Source organism: Helianthus annuus, chromosome 16 (assembly GCF_002127325.2).
Source record: "Helianthus annuus cultivar XRQ/B chromosome 16, HanXRQr2.0-SUNRISE, whole genome shotgun sequence".
In the NCBI taxonomy this organism is placed as follows: Eukaryota; Viridiplantae; Streptophyta; class Magnoliopsida; order Asterales; family Asteraceae; genus Helianthus; species Helianthus annuus.
In genome coordinates, this window is record NC_035448.2 from 167,189,169 (window position 1) to 167,206,454 (window position 17,286).

Genomic DNA, 17,286 nt, shown 5'->3' on the forward strand with positions numbered 1-17,286 from the left:
TTTTATTGGTAATATGTTTTCATGCAACTTTTTTAGTATTAGATGTTCCACTAATGATCTAATCAACAACCCAAAAATTAGGTTTGAGTTCGAGAATCCAACTCAACTTTTTTATGAGTAAAAAAATTACCAAATGTGTAAATAGCTATGGGTGAATAAGGTTTGTTTTTTTTTTTATTTAGTGACCACTTTTTATAACTTTTGCTAGTTTGTAATCATTTCTTATAAAAATCATCATATAAGTTTAAAGTAACTAGGAGGATTCGTTGCGCATTTCAGCGGATATTTAGTCGGTATCGTTTTGATTTATTACAGCATATGTATGATAACAACACTCGGATAACAATTCAAAAAGATATAATATGCACATATTTTACAACAATCGAAAGTCCTTAAAAAGATACGCTCACTGATGTTATTCGGCCAAAATGCAGTTTCGTTTGTGATGACACCGACGTTGTCGATTCGGTTCATAACGATAAAGAACAAAGAAACAAAATTTTTTATCCAACCTAATTAATAAAAGAAAGCACGTCGCAATGCTATATTTAGAAATTTATAAAATATTTAACTATATTATTAAAATAACGAAAAGAGTAAATGACGTCAATCTATATATAAAAAATCTAAACTTCTGAGACAATTTGATGACGTATAAGTTTACAAGTCGGTTTTGAGTAAAATTTATATACAGACATAGATAAAAATAAGAACGACATAACAACATACTCAAATATTCACAAATATAATACGGTAAAAAGTTACAAGAGAAAATAAAATATGATCAAAGGTAATTTTATTATAAAAAACATTGACTTGTTTAATTTTGAAGGAAAAAAACAAAGAAAGCGAAACATGTGTGTTACTATTTCTAAAAGCAAAAACTGTCAAAAATAATGGCATCGACAATAAAAACACAAGATACCCAAATCAAGAAGTTTATAAAAAAACCTTAGAAAGATGAATATTCAGAAATACAACTCAGAAACTAAACCGAGATACACTCTCGAACTCTCAGATGATCATCAACAAGATGATCAACACAAAACGAACACAAGAATCGAACACTTGACAGCAAATTGAAGAGAATGATTGAACGAAACCCTAGATCGCCAATGAGAGAACAAACGAGAGGAAAAATATCTACCACTGACTGATATGAGATCTAGGTCTATATATACCAAGCACATGCGGGTTACCCGGTTTGTTATAACAACCATCTTCACAGCCCAGCAATGCAAAAAACTTCTCAGTCCAGTGTCTTCAGCCCATACACCTTAGCCCATTAGTCCAGTATCTTCTCAGTCCATTTCTGGCCCACCTGTATGACAACAAATATAAAACAAGTAAAATAGAAACAAACATAAATTACAAATAATGAAATTGTATTTATTTATATTTTTAACACCCCCTCACAATTTCATTATTTGATCAAATCAAACAATTTTAACCTTTTACACAACTCAACATGTGTTTTTATTAACAGACCTTTGGTAAATATATCTGCAAGTTGATTTACAGATTCTATACCCAAACACTTAACTATTCCCTTAGTTATACAGTCTCGTAAGAAAAACAAATCTATTTCGAAATGTTTGGTCCGATCATGGAATACAGGATTTGCTGCAATTGAAAGTGCAGCCGTGTTATCACAGTACAGTTTTATAGGAACATTGACAACAATATTAAGTTCATTTAGTAAATTTTTTAACCAGATGACCTCACACGCTGCAGCACACATAGCCCGATATTCAGCCTCAGCTGATGATCTGGACACTATGGGCTGTTTTTTACTTTTCCAGGATACAAGACAATCACCAAGAAATACACAAAACCCAGTAATAGACCTCCTGGTACTCAAACATTTAGCCCAGTCAGCATCAACATAGGCTGTTAAAACTAACACATTTGACTTGGTAAATAAAATTCCTTTACCAGGTGCAGATTTAAGATACCTTAGCAAATGAAAGGCAATTTTTAAGTGACCTTCAGTCGGGCTATGCATGTATTGACTCAAAAAATGTACTGCATAAGCAATGTCTGGTCTAGTATGAGATAAATATATCAATTTTCCTATTAACTGTTGATATCCTGTAACATTTTCTAACGGACCATTATTACTATTAAGAACATCATTTACACTGTGACTCTGTTCTATTGGGCAACTAACAGGCTTACAAGCTAACATTCCATACTTAGCCAATAGATTAGTGCAATACTTTCTTTGAGACATACAAATACCTTTATCACTACTAAAACTTCAATACCCAAAAAATATTGTAAAACGCCAAGATCTTTAATCATGAATTTGGATTTAAAGCATTCTTTGACTTTGTCAATTTCAGCCAATGAATTACCAGTTAACACTATGTCATCGACATAGACCAACAACACAACAAAACATCCTTAACATTTTTGACAAACAAAGATGTATCACATTTACTTTGCACAAATCCAAATTCAAGTAAAGCATTCACTAATTTCTCATTCAACATTCTTGGAGCTTGCTTAAGCCCGTACAAAGACTTTTTTAGTTTGCACACTTTAGAACTATCAGATGTACCATATCCTTCAGGTAAATTCATATACACATCTCCATTTAAATCCCCATATAAAAAGCATTGTTCACATCCAACTGATATAAAGTCCAATTATTTTGAACAGCTAAGGGCACAACACATCTTATAGTGACAAGCTTAACAACAGGTGAAAAGGTATCTTCATAGTATATTCCCTCTTTCTGGCTATACCCTTTTGCAACAAGTCTAGCCTTATACCTTTCTATCTCACCATTAGACTTGTACTTAATCTTAAAAATCCATTTACAACCTACCACACTTCTATCTTTAGGTCTATCAACAACCTCCCACGTATTATTCCTATGCAGTGCTTCTACTTCATTATTCATAGCATCAACCCACTTAGGATCAATGGCAGCCTTTTTATAAGAGTCAGGTTCAAAACTTTTAGTTAAAGTAGAAGCAAAGCATTTAGAATCACTAGACAATTTTGAAAAATTTATCACTTTGTCAATTCCATATTTGACCTTAGTATTAACAACAAAATCATCAAGTTTTCTAGGAAATACAGATTGTCTAGAAGACCTTCTAGGAAAATCAGACACTTCAGTATCCACTGTGTCCCCCTCAGAAGTGTTAGTAGTTTCATTTGCGGTAGTCACATGCTCTGCCCTATCTGAGGATACATGAGTTTCACTTGTCTGATGTACATCAGCCATGACAGTCGGTGTATCATGTATCCCAGGTTGCTGAGTTACATGCGTTCCCACATCAACTTCACCTGTAACCCTTCGATCATCATCGGGATCACTCACATTTTGGTGTTTGGATACTGCATTTTCATACAAATCAAAAAAATTTAAAGCATTAACAGTTTTATCAAAATTAGCATCATAAGTTTCAAAAACAGATTGTTCCTTGAAAGGAAAGAAAGATTCATAAGATTTAACATCTCTTGAAAAAAATAACTGTTTTAGAGTCAAGACTAAACAATTTATAACCTTTCTTCTCAAGGGAATAACCTATAAAAACACACTTTTCTGCTCTACTGTTAAGCTTATCACTTTCATTCAACACAGTACAAAAACACAGACACCCAAACACTCTTAAATGGGACAAGAAGGGTTTAAAACCATATACAAGCTCATAAGGTGTTTTTCCAGCAAGAACAGACGAGGGAGTCCTATTAATAAGATATGCAGCGGTTAGAACACATTCATGCCAAAACCTAACAGGTAAATTACTTTGAAACAACAAAGCCCTAGTAACATTTAATAAATGTCTATGCTTCCTCTCAACAATACCATTTTGTTGAGGGGTATAAGCACATGAAGTTTGATGAATAATTCCTTTTGACTTACAAAACAAATTCATTTGAGAATTAACAAACTCAGATCCATTATCACTTCTGAAACACTTAACCACCTTTTTAAACCGAGTTTGAATTATATTTACAAAATCTTGTATGTTTTCAAACACTTCTGTTTTATTTTTAATTAGGCATATCCAAACAGCCCTCGAATAGTCATCAACAATTGTAAGGAAGTACTTATGCCCTTCCCTACTTGCTATTAAGGAAAATGCTCAAACTTAGGATCTAAATTATTTAGTCAATGTATAGCTTTAATTGTACCTTAATCTTCTCCTGTAATTATGCTTCCTGTAATTATGCTTTTGCTCCATCTTGTAAAGGCCTATATAAAGGCATGTTATGTATCAATGTAAACACAATCTTTTCTACCAAAGCTCTATATCACATATGGTATCAGAGCCCTAACAAAGGCTCCTCCGAGTTCGTCTCCGATCCACACCTCCTAACTTCCGATTAGCCATGGCCACTTCCGTGACTACCCTGTCTACCCATACCCACTTTCCAATCCAACTCACCTCCGACAATTTTACGGCCTGGCGAAAGCAGGTCCTGTCAACCCTTACCGGCCTCGAACTGGAACAGGTTGTAGATGGCCGAACCGAACCTCCACCGAAAACCCTTGACGGAAAAACCAATCCCACCTACCGGCTATGGTTCCGGCAAGACCAGATTCTTCTGGGAGCTTTGCTCGGTAGTTGCTCAGCCACCATTTTACCCATCGTGTCCTCTGCTGACACCTCGCTCGAGCTATTCAAACGTCTCACCGAAAGCTTCGCTGGAGTGTCTCGATCCCGTATTATTTCACTCCGTTCCAAACTCGCAACAACCACCAAAGGAAGCAAACATGTTGCAGATTATCTTCGTGAAATGAAAGCAATCGCTGACGAGCTAGCCCTTGCATAGAAACCTGTTGATGACGATGACCTAATCGTTCACATCATAACCCATCTGGGAGATGACTACAAACAGGTAGCAGCCGCGGTGAAGATGAGAGACAGCCTGATCTCCTTCTCTGACTTGTTCGAAAAGCTAGTAGACCATGAACGAACCATGCTTAAGGAGAAACCACCTGCCCTGATTTCCACTGTGAATCAGACTCATAGACAACAGGGAAGGGCATCTTATAATAGGTCAAATTACTTTGCTCGTGATGGACCCACTGAAGCCCGCAATTCCTTTCGGCCCAACTCATTTGGGCCCAGACCCAATCGCTACCAACAACACAACAGCAATAATTCATCTCACAGAACTAACAGAAACAATTATTTTTGTCATTTTTGTAACATTGCAGGTCATGACACTAAAGATTGCAGAAAACTCACCCAGTTCTTACAGGACCACAATATCTCTGCCTCAGCGCAATCAAATGCCAACCCGACAATCAACTCCTGAATGGCAAGCTCGTCGCATTCAATGTTTGACAGTGGGGCGTCAAATCATGCTTCATATGACCAGTCATTTTTACACACCCACTCAGAATATGGCGGGCCTGACGAAATTGTGTTAGGAAACGGTAATACTCTCTCTATCTCCCATGTCGGACACACATCCATTCCCACTAATACCCGTCCGTTAACACTTCAAGATGTTTTACTTGTTCCTCATCTACGTAATAATCTTGTTTCCGTTGCCAAGCTATGCAAAACTAATAATGTTTCGGTTGAATTTTTTCCTTTCCATTTTTTGTTAAGGATCTTCGCACGGGGGCGCGTCTAATGCGGGGAGTGAACATCAATGACGTGTACTACGTTCCTAGCTTCGTTCCTCACAATCCCAAGCAAATCAATTCAAGTATCAAACAACCCGAGTCGCTTCTTTCCTGGCATCACAAGTTGGGCCACCCCTCAATCAAAGTTCTAAAACGCTTACTCAATTATTTAGGACTTGATTGTAATAAAATGTCAAATGCTCCTTTTCATTGTGTTTCTTGTTCTCTAAATAAAAGCCACAAAATGCCCTTTGGTGCAAACTCGTTCAAAGTCTCTAAACCTTTAGAACTAGTTTATTCCGACGTTTGGGGCCCGGTTCAACAATCAAATGATGGTTACAAATACTATATAATATTCGTTGACTATTTTTCAAAATATACATGGTTGTACCCAATGAAACGAAAATCGGACGTTTCCACGCTTTTCCCACAATTTAAAACATTGGTTGAAAAGTTTTTTCGCACTCCTCTTATTTCACTCTTTTCGGATAATGGAGGCGAATACACAGCTCTTATTCCATACCTTCAACAAAATGGAATCTCATACTTCACCACCCCTCCACACACTCCTGAGCAAAATGGTGTTGCCGAACGACGCCATCGTCACATTGTTGAAACCGGTTTATCCCTTCTCCATCATGCCAATCTACCTCTCTCCTTTTGGACCCATGCTTTTCAAACTGCCGTCTACCTCATCAATCGACTTCCCACACCAATCCTCGATCATCAATCTCCCTTGATCAACTCTACAACACACCTCCCACTTACACAAAATTAAAACCATTCGGTTGTCTATGCTTTCCATGGCTACGACCCTATGCCTCTTCCAAACTTCATCCTCGATCCATCAATTGCATTTTTCTCGGTTACTCTGCCTCCAAATCCGCTTATAAATGCTATGATCCCATGTCTCATCGTCTCTATCACTCTCGACATGTGGAATTTATTGAACATGTCTTCCCCTTTAAGCAACCATCCATGACCATGACCACCCTTCCCTCAGTCACAACGTTTCTCTCAACACCCTCTCCTAACCTTCCCAATATCTCCTCTCCACATATCCAACCAACACCTTCTAACTTGCCTACTCCAATCACTCCATCACCTTCTCATCCTCCCCATGTGCCCTCCACCACAAACCAATCACCAATTCCTTCTAGCCGATCCTTCTCTAATAACTCCACCACTCAATCTACTCCCATACCACAATCCACCGATAACACCGCTCCCTCTTCTCCCACCACCTCCCCAACCGTACCAACTTCATCACCCACACCAGCCTCCTCCTCAATTCCTTCCTCGACCCAATCTACCTCGCATCCCGCTGCCGTACCTACCACCACTCGCCCACAAAGAAACCGCAAACCCAACTCCAAGTACTTCAATCCAAAATTATCAACTCCACCACTATCCACCCATTACAACCAACTCTTGAACCTACCTCTCACACCCAAGCTCTCAAGGATCAAAAGTGACAGGTGGCCATGGATAATGAATTTAATGCACTCCTTCACAATGGGACATGTGAACTCGTTCCAAATACATCTCAAAACCTGATCGGTTGCAAATGGGTCTTTCGAATCAAAAGGAATCCCGATGGCTCTATTGACAAATACAAAGCTCGCTTAGTTGCCAAAGGGTTCCATCAACAATACGGGAAAGACTACTTTGAAACCTTTAGCCCCGTCACGAAACCTGTCACCATTCACACCATCCTTTCGATTGCCTTATCGAAAAATTGGCCTCTACGCCAACTAGATGTCAACAACGCCTTCCTACATGGCACTCTTCATGAGGAGGTCTTTATGTCTCAACTACCAGGTTATGTTCATCCTCAATTCCCCAACCATGTTTGCAAACTCAAAAAATCTCTCTACGGTCTAAAACAAGCCCCGCGAGCTTGGTACAACGAGCTTACAAACTTCCTTCTTCACCTTGGATTTCAAAAATCCTTATCCGATGCATCTTTATTTATCTACAATCACCATGGTACTATTTGCTATTTCATGGTCTATGTAGATGACATTGTGCTCACAGGAAATCAACCCAAGTTTCTTGATCAATTCGTCTGATCCTTGAGCAACAAATTTTCGGTCAAAGACCTTGGGATGCTCCACCATTTCTTAGGTGTAGAAGTCATTCCCACTCCCAAAGGGCTCTTTCTATCTCAACACCGATACATTCAGGACATCTTGCACCAATTCCACATGGATGGCGCAAAAGATGTCACAACTCCTCTTAGTACATCCGACCCTTTGTGCGCAAATGATCCCTCTCCGTCGGTTGATGCTACTCCGTATCGCAAGCTCGTTGGTTCTCTCCAATATTTAGCCTTCACCCGTCCCGACATCTCTTTTGCAATTAACAAGTTATCTCAATTCATGCACAACCCACGCCAAGCCCATTGGCAAGCCCTCAAACGTGTCTTTCGCTATCTCAAAGGCACCATTCATCATGGCCTTTTTCTCAACCGTGATTCTCCTCTCACACTCTCGGCTTTCTCAGATTCTGATTGGGGGGGGGGGTACAAATGACGCAGGTCGCTCTACCACAGCTTATCTTCTATACCTCGGCACTAATACCGTCTCATGGAGGTCCACCCGACAAAAGACGGTATCTAGGTCATCCACCGAGGCTGAGTCCAAGGCGCTAGCCAATGCTGCTGCTGAACTTACCTGGCTCAAACACCTACTGAAGGAACTTGGCATAACCATCACTGAAACACCGACTCTGTTTTGCGACAACACAGGTGCCACTTATCTTTGTGCAAACCCAGTTTATCACTCACGAATGAAGCATGTTGCTCTTGACTATCATTTTGCACGGGAACAAGTTACAAATGGCCATCTCCGTGTCCTTCACATCAATTCCAAAGATCACCTTGCTGATATGTTAACCAAGCCTTTATCACGGTCCCCGTTTCTGCACAATCGCTCCAAGATTGGAGTCTCCGATGGATCCTCCATCTTGCGGGGGCGTATTAAGGAAAATGCTCAAACTTAGGATCTAAATTATTTAGTCAATGTATAGCTTTAATTGTACCTTAATCTTCTCCTGTAATTATGCTTCCTCTAATTATGCTTTTGCTCCATCTTGTAAAGGCCTATATAAAGGCATGTCCTGTATCAATGTAAACACAACCTTTTCTACCAAAGCTCTATATCACATAACTTGCAACCCTATAAGGACCCCAAACATCTAAGTGAACAAGTTCACCTAATTGTGAACTTTTATGTTCACTTAGTGGAAAAGGTTCTCGATGTTGCTTAGCTCGGTGACAGACATCACAAGGACTATCAGGTTCTAACTTGGTAATTAAGGTTTCACTAGGACCACCTGTATCTCCCATTTTAAAGCACAGTTACAAAAAGCAAACAACAAGTTTACACAAAAACACACAACTGGACAACACAGGAGACAACAACAGATAGAAAACCTAGACCAGTTAACCAAAAAAGTAATCACACATGACGAAACTACAACAGGGACCATATCAGGGGTTCATCACTCAAAGGTGCCCCCGCAAGCCTTATTGTAGAAGTCTTTTAACCTAGATACAGAATACATAAAAGGCACAATTCACCTAACAATAGACAAACAGAATCAAGAAAGCACAATGCAGCAAGTATGCACAAAGAATGAATGCAACAGGATGTGACCCGTCCTGTGTCCCAATCAAAACCGGTTCAAACTACCCTGGCATCAACAACTAGATGCAAAAATAGTAAAAAAACCGAGAAGAACAAAGAACGATCTCACCAAATAAAGAACCCAAGTCAGGGTTCCTCCAAATCCAGTTAGTGTTTTACAATCTTCAAGGATTGAACCCTAACTGGAGTGGCAGCTTCCAAGAATCAACCACAGCAATCGGAACTGATGTCGGCAAACAAACAGTTCACCACGACCCAGATCCAAACTCCAAACCCTAGATCTAGGGTTTACTGCTTCTTGAACGGCACGAGCTCCAACAACAGATCTGAAATCAGCAACAACCGACTCTGTCCAGATTCTTTGAAGAACTCTCAAATAACAACAGATCTGACCAGATATGATAGTCACAGCGGAAAAATAATCGAAGATGAAAAATCACCGACAACACCAAGAGCCTCTATGGCTCTGATACCATGTCAAAAATAATGGCATCGACAATACAAACACAAGATACCCAAATCAAGAAGTTTATAAAAACCTTAGAAAGATGAATATTCAGAAATACAACTCAGAAACTAAACCGAGATACACTCTCGAACTCTCAGATGATCATCAACAAGATGATCAACACAAAACGAACACAAGAATCGAACACTTGACAGCAAATTGAAGAGAATGATTGAACGAAACCCTAGATCGCCAATGAGAGAACAAACGAGAGGAAAAATATCTACCACTGACTGATATGAGATCTGGGTCTATATATACCAAGCACATGCGGGTTACCCGGTTTGTTATAACAACCATCTTCACAGCCCAGCAATGCAAAAAACTTCTCAGTCCAGTGTCTCAGCCCATACAGCTTAGCCCATTAGTCCAGTATCTTCTCAGTCCATTTCTGGCCCACCTGTATGACAACAAATATAAAACAAGTAAAATTGAAACAAACATAAATTACAAATAATGAAATTTTATTTATTTATATTTTTAACAAAAACCCACAAAAAGTTGTGGGAAAAAACATCCAAAATCACTTGTAGCTAGGGATGGCAATCGGACCTGAACCCTATAGGTAAACCCGAAACCCGAATCATTTGGGACAGGTTTGGGTCTAAGAATTGGGTTTGGGACCGGGTATGGTATTAGTTTTTTTTTTTTTTTTTTTTTTTGCGGGTTTGGGAATTGATGATATACCCGTTAACCCGACCCGATTACCCGATAAGGTATACCTGTTTACCCGACACATTTACCCGATAAATATACCCGTTTATCCCATATTATTTCTATATTTTTATATATAAATATACATATTCTTATTTATAATTATGAAGTACTCTTTTCCGAAATTGTATGGTTCTAAAGAAGGTGCAGAGGCTAAAGTTGAGAAGCATAAAAAAATTATTTATGAATTGTTTGAAGACTACAAAACAACAGGTTAGGTTATGAGAATGTAAGGAACCATGAATCTAGTAGGTCAACTTCAATTAATGATAAGAGTGAAAGTGGATTGTTTGATGACTACTCATCATATGTCGCTGAGGAGAATACATTAGGTATGCTTTTATTAACCACATCTAGTTATCATACTTGTTTCCATTTAATATAGTTTCACATAAAACTTATATTTGAATGTCATATGAGGTATCTTATTAGAGCTTGACCATTATCTTGAAGAGAAAGTGTATCCACCGGACATGGATCTTGATATACTAGCTTGGTGGAAAAAAACGGTTTGGAGTACCCGATACTTGAAAGAATAGCCTGAGATGTATTAGCAATCCCTATAACAACTATTGCCTCTGAGTCTTCCTTTAGTACAAGTGGTAGATTGGTAAGCCCGTATCGTAGTCGTCTTCATCCAAGCACATTGGAAGCGTTGATGTGTGCTCAAAGTTGGTTGTTAAATGAGATAAGAGGTAACCATATTTTCTTACTTTTATAAAATTATTTTTATATATTAATCATGTTTATTTTTTCATATACATAGAAACTTGTTCAAAAGAAACCGAAGCATATTGTCAAACAATTGTGCATGACTATGACGATAGTGACGAGGTAAGTATACATTTTATGTTCCAAATTTATTGTGTTTATTATGTTATTTTAGTTATGATTTATTTGATGGTGTATTCTTTTATTTGTTTAACTATAGGAACACAATTTGAAGGAATGAGGGTGCAAACATGGCTACACGTCTACATGGTCTTCACGAATGGGCGAATGGCATACACATTCTTTTTTGTAATCATTTGGTGCAACTTTTTTGAAACATCAACATTGTCCTCTTGTACTAACAATCGTGAAACATCGACTTTGCACTATTTTTGTCATCTATGAATTTGAATTTTTTGTTTACATTGAGGTATTTAATTTTATACACTTTACCATTAATTGATATATTTTCATAAGGATAACACTAGTAGTTACCCGACGGGTTTGGGTCATGTATACCCAACGGGTAATATTTTAAATTAATGGGTTTACCCGAAACCCATGGGTATACCCGATACCCATGGGTATACCCGATACCCGATAGAAACCCGACGGGCTTTGGGATAGGTTTATCTAATCGGGTTTGGGATTACCTTAACCCGTCCCAAACCCGACTCATTGCCATCCCTACTTTTAGCTAACAAGTTGTGATTATATATATAGAGTAAATTATGATTTTGACCCTTGTGTTTATATCACTTTTATCGTTTTAGCCCAAAAAAGAATTTTTTAACATTTGAGCCCCCAACGTCTTTTTTTCTAATCCTTTTGGCCTCTAACGTCTTTTTTTTTCTAACCCTTTTGGCCCATAACATTTAATGGATCGGGTTAGTGTTAGGGGCCAAAAGGGTTAGAAAAAAGACGTTGGGGGCTCAGATGTTAAAAAAAAATTGGGAGCTAAAAGGGTAAAAGTGATATATCCACATAGACCAAATCGTCTTTGATTGACTAATACCACATTAGTCTAAACAATTTTATAAACTGCTCGATTCATCCGCATTTTATTTGAATCAAATACTTCATAGAAACTATTTTATAAAACCTTTGGAATCTATAAATCATTGGAACGAATTATAATAAACCAGTTATGTGTTATTATAGAGTTAAATGCTTGGTTGGTCCTTGTGGTTTGCAAAAATTGTACACTTGGTTCCAGTGGTTTACTAATTACACGCGTGGTACCAAAACTTGTCAAAAATGAACCAGCTTGGTCCCCTGCCCTAACATCAGTTAGATTTCTCAGTTAACATATCCCATGTGCATATCACATGAGGGTAATCTTATGTGAATTTACTTATTTAGCCTTGAAAATAAAAAGAGAATATAAATTCATCATCTTCTTCAATTAACTCTCTCCGCATTCACACACATTCATCAGCTACACAAATCATCTCCACAACACAATCGATTCATCATCTCAGTATGTATCTCACCTGAAAGAATGCTAATCATATAGAAATTTATTTGAATAAGAGAATTGAGAAGATTAAACAATACAAATTAGAACTCACTGTCATATTTGTGTAGAAATCAGAATCAGTAATAACATATTATTTCCATTAATCATTAGACTGATTTTTTTTTCTTTAGCCAATTTTAACTTGTGGGATATTTCTGAAGAGGTATGGTCTCAAGTCTATGCACACATGGCAGGGACCATACCACTTTTATCCAGCATGGCGTCTACATCAGCAAAGCATATCCAGAAAGCTTCTGGAAGAAATCGCATGTGACACCAAAGATGCTCTCCCAGACAAAAAGGACAACACGTGTCATTAGTAGACGGACGCCAGCTGGACCTGCAAGATATTCCTAGGATAGGCCGACAGCTACTGCTTGAATTCTCCTATATGGGCGAATAAGGATGCGCCACGTCATCCACTACTCTGGGCACGACAGAGGAGACCAAGAGGATATTCCTCTTGGTCTGACAGCTGGCATTCAGCAGCAGCTGGCAAGGTCCTCCTTCCCTCCTTCATCCTTCGGCTATAAATAGGGGACTCCTACTTCAGGTTTAACATTATGCTCTCTCTCTCTCTCTCTATTTCACCTACAACACACACTATTCTCCTCAGAACCGTACTTATTCTCACGCTGGAGGGTGGTCACAAGGAGAACCCCTCTATTCTCCTCCTTGTGGTGAGTCACCGGTGTTCTGCTTTTAAGGAATCCAGCAGTCGACGAGTGGAGGAATAAATTGAACCCATATTCACGAGACGATCCAGCTGGTTAGCCCAGTGTTAACCAGTGTTTCATCAATTCCCTTCTGCCCATCGATCCCATATCAACCCATTGATAAATATTTGGGGTCCGATATAACCCAACATGTGGGATATTCCCTTCTGCTAGAAATAAGAATGCAATTTTAGGTTTCAGAGGAAACATAGAAGACGCACCAATCCTCCTGTATTGTGCCTCCATTAACAAAAACGTAGAGAAACAAAAACCTAACAAAACCACCACTAACACCTTCCGCTTCATCGAACTTCAATTCAAATTGTCAACTCAGTCAACTTCTTCTCTCTCCATTTAATCAACCAAAAACACCGTTTCATCCACAAGTTTCGAAACTGTAACAATATCGAGATCCAGCTGCTCAATTTCACAGTTGAAATGCGTGAATAATGGCACCAATGGCAGAGAGAGTTAATTTAATGTGTGTGGATGCAGAGAGAGTTAATTGAAGAATGTGTGTGGATGCAGAGAGAGAGAGAGAGAGTTAATTGAAGAATGTGTGTGGTGATCCAGCTGCTCAATTTCACAGCTGATGAATGTGTGTGGATGCAGAGAGAGTTAATTGAAGAAGATGATGAATTTATATTCTCATTTTATCTTCAAGGGTAAATAAGTTATCCTCATGCACATGGGGTGTATAATGTATTAGTTGAGAGAAATCTAAGGGACCAAGCGAGTTGATTTCTGATAAGTTTTGGTATCGCGTGTGTAATTAGTAAACCACTGGGATCAAGTCTGCAATTTTTGTAAACCACATGGACCAACCAAGCATTTAACTCATTATTATATTTCATTCTATTTAGATTTAACTAAGTAGAATTTTTAAATTAAGTCCTTATTAATAGGAAACTTTTTTTTCTTATATGTTGACGAAGTGTTCATTATCACTATGAAAATTGAAACCCAGACCTTTACTTATCCATTGTATTGTTTCCTAAATCTGAATTAACCATGACATATGATTAAAAACATTATTTTTATATTAATTTTAAAATTATTTTTCTTATTGTTGAAACATAATAAAAAAACATCTCTAAGTGGCCCATGTGAAAGTGAGGTAATTGCTTTTTGCAACATCATCAAACTCAATTTCCTTTTCCATCATCATGTCTACAAAATTAGAACAAGCATTCCACTTATTTTTTTACTTGTTTATTAATATCAAAATTTACTATTTTGTATTATGGCACTTTCATGGTAATGTCATAGCCATTTACTATTTTGTATCCTGACACTTTCATGGTATGTCATAGCCATTTTATGATAAGCAAATAAAGAACCACTCAACACATTATAAAAAGTATCATGAAAGAAACATATCTCGAATCATTGTTAAGAGTGCAACGGGTGACGTATTTATTTTTTATTTTTCTAGGATTTTTCCGAAAAGGCAACGCTAGAAGCATATCATATGGCAATTAAGAGCTAGGATCGATTCTATCTTCTCTAATAAACCGGTCTTTATTTGCAAGATTTGTGACGACAACAAGGTGATTGGGTTACAACAAGCTGATTGGATTATTCATAATAGGTCCGCTATGAAATCCCTAACGTGGAAAGATCATGCTAATTTCTCATTTTAATTTTTTTATGCCTTTGGCTTTCGCTAGCGTCTTGCTAGGGGGCTTGTTTTTAATAAAATTTGTTGTTCGAAAAAAAAAACAACCTATTTTGAAGTTCATTGTATTATATGAATAAGTGAACTCAAATTGAAAAAAAAGTAAATGTACCATTTGTATATATAACACGTTTATTTACGAACTTTATTACTTATTTTAACCACTGGGTCTTGGCTCAGTGGCCACCGACACCTGTTTAAAACTGGCCCGAGGGCCCTTGAGGTCGCGGGTTCGAAACCTGGTAACTCCAGGCTCTTCGTTCCCTTCGAATTGGCAGGGTATTCACCGCCAGGCAGCGTTGTCGGGTCGCTAGCTTGGGAAGTGGGATCACTTCCGCAGTCAGAGATACCGTGCATCTACCCTTTTTTTATTACTTATTTTAAAGATAATTTCAATGTGAATATATATATAACAAGTACAATAAAACATAGATTACAATGTTTTTTTAACTTGTTTAGCAGATTAAAGATGCTTTTTAATAACTTATCGATATTTAACTGTTTTATCAAGGGCACATAATATTTATTCCCAAAACAAAGGCCAAATTAGATGCATCAAAAATTATTAACTTAACCTAAACATGGTGAAATTGGGCATTTTCATACAAAATAAAAACCCAAAGACATGAAGGTTAAAAAGGCCAAAAAAAAAAAAACATCAGACAAAAATAAAACGAAAATAAAAACAAAATTCTTCTCAAAGGGTATCTTCGTCTTTCTCCTTTATGATCACCATCAAACCATGGTGAGTAATGTTACCCCACCATCAACTTCTATACAAAACCAAAGTTACTCATCCCCCTCCCATCATATATTATTATTATCAGAGAGGGTAATTATGTAATTTCACATAATATTTTTATAAAATTTGCTAATTGGAAGCCACAAGTGTTCCAGTTTGCACAGTTGCAGATTTCTTGGAAGTCTCTGTTGTTGATTTCTTGGATGACATCTTCTTCCATCTTCTCTCTCTTGCTTCATCACACTCAATTTGTTCTTGCCTGCATTCTTGGCTACAAAATGGGGTGTTTCCTCTGCACAAATTACAAAAATACCCTTCAGAAATCTTGCAATAACATGATCCAGCAGTTCATAAATAATAATTTCTCGACCCATTTTTTCTTTAGCACGATCGGTTTTACAATTCAAAAGAGGGTTACGGTGCAGTTTCTTACCCATTTACCTACTGTTTGTTTGTAATTTATTGTTTGGGTATTTTAATGTAGATTATCATTATTATAAAAAAATGTTTTTTTAATTAAAAAAATGTGTTGAAATTCTGAAGTTATTTTGTCCGGGTTCAATGAATCTAGTCTCCCGTACAAATTAACAACATTTTTCACTTCGTACAACTCTTAAGGCATAAAGTACAACACTTTTTGCACATGGTTTGTGTTCCAAGAAACTGATGATCCATTAATAATACAAACTATGCACCATGTACAACCTTTTATGCATAGGGTACAAGTCACTGATGCACATATTGGGTAAAAAAAAACATATAAGAAACTTTGATTTATACCTGTACATGAATATGTCACTATTATGACCCAAAGGCTTAGAGCAAAGGGTACAAGCTTCAAGAAAATGGGGCTCTTCACTTCCGGCGTAAAATAGCGCATCGTAACTCATTGTGTGTATAATTTAAATGGAGACGTTGGAGGATGCTAATATGAGCGGGGTGCTTAGGTTAAGAATCAAGGAACTGTGGGAAGGAATTATTGCTGTGAAGAAACGATCATTTATAGACTTTAGGAGAGAAGTGTTTGGGATTGGGTGTGACGCAGAGCAGGGACTACAGGTGGTCTTAGTTTATAGATTGATGACACGTGTCGGTTAAAGTGGGATCCACTTGTTCTAGAATGGTCCATCACGCACGAGATTATAGTTGTTTGAAAAACAGCTTTCCAGCCCAAAGCCAAGGGGCCTGAATCTAATGGCAAACTGGTTTTTAATTATTTTGTTTTTAGTTATTTAGAGAAATGACAAAATAGTTTTATAAGTACATATACATGATCATTTTGGGTGTGTGTAATTTAATAAATGTAAGAATTATGATTGGGTAATTGTTTTCTAATCAAGTTGGATTATAGTTTTATAAATTACGTTTTTGGCCCCTGTGGTTATATCAATTTTACTATATTGGCCCAAAATAAGAATTTTTAACAGATTTGCCCCTGTGGTCCCTATA

At 37.5% G+C, this 17,286-nt stretch overlaps 1 protein-coding gene across 1 annotated transcript; it reads right to left on the reverse strand.

Annotated features, from left to right (window-relative positions):
• Positions 1–15,617: 15,617 nt before the first annotated feature.
• LOC110916368 (FCS-Like Zinc finger 3) lies at positions 15,618–16,822 on the reverse strand. The gene is made up of 2 exons (XM_022161122.2): positions 16,618–16,822; positions 15,618–16,129 (listed from the first exon to the last, which is right to left on the reverse strand). Exons 1-2 carry the CDS (start codon positions 16,725–16,727, stop codon positions 15,967–15,969), a joined length of 273 nt encoding a protein of 90 aa, XP_022016814.1. The 5' UTR covers positions 16,728–16,822; the 3' UTR covers positions 15,618–15,966.
• Between the last annotated feature and the right edge of the window lie 464 nt (positions 16,823–17,286).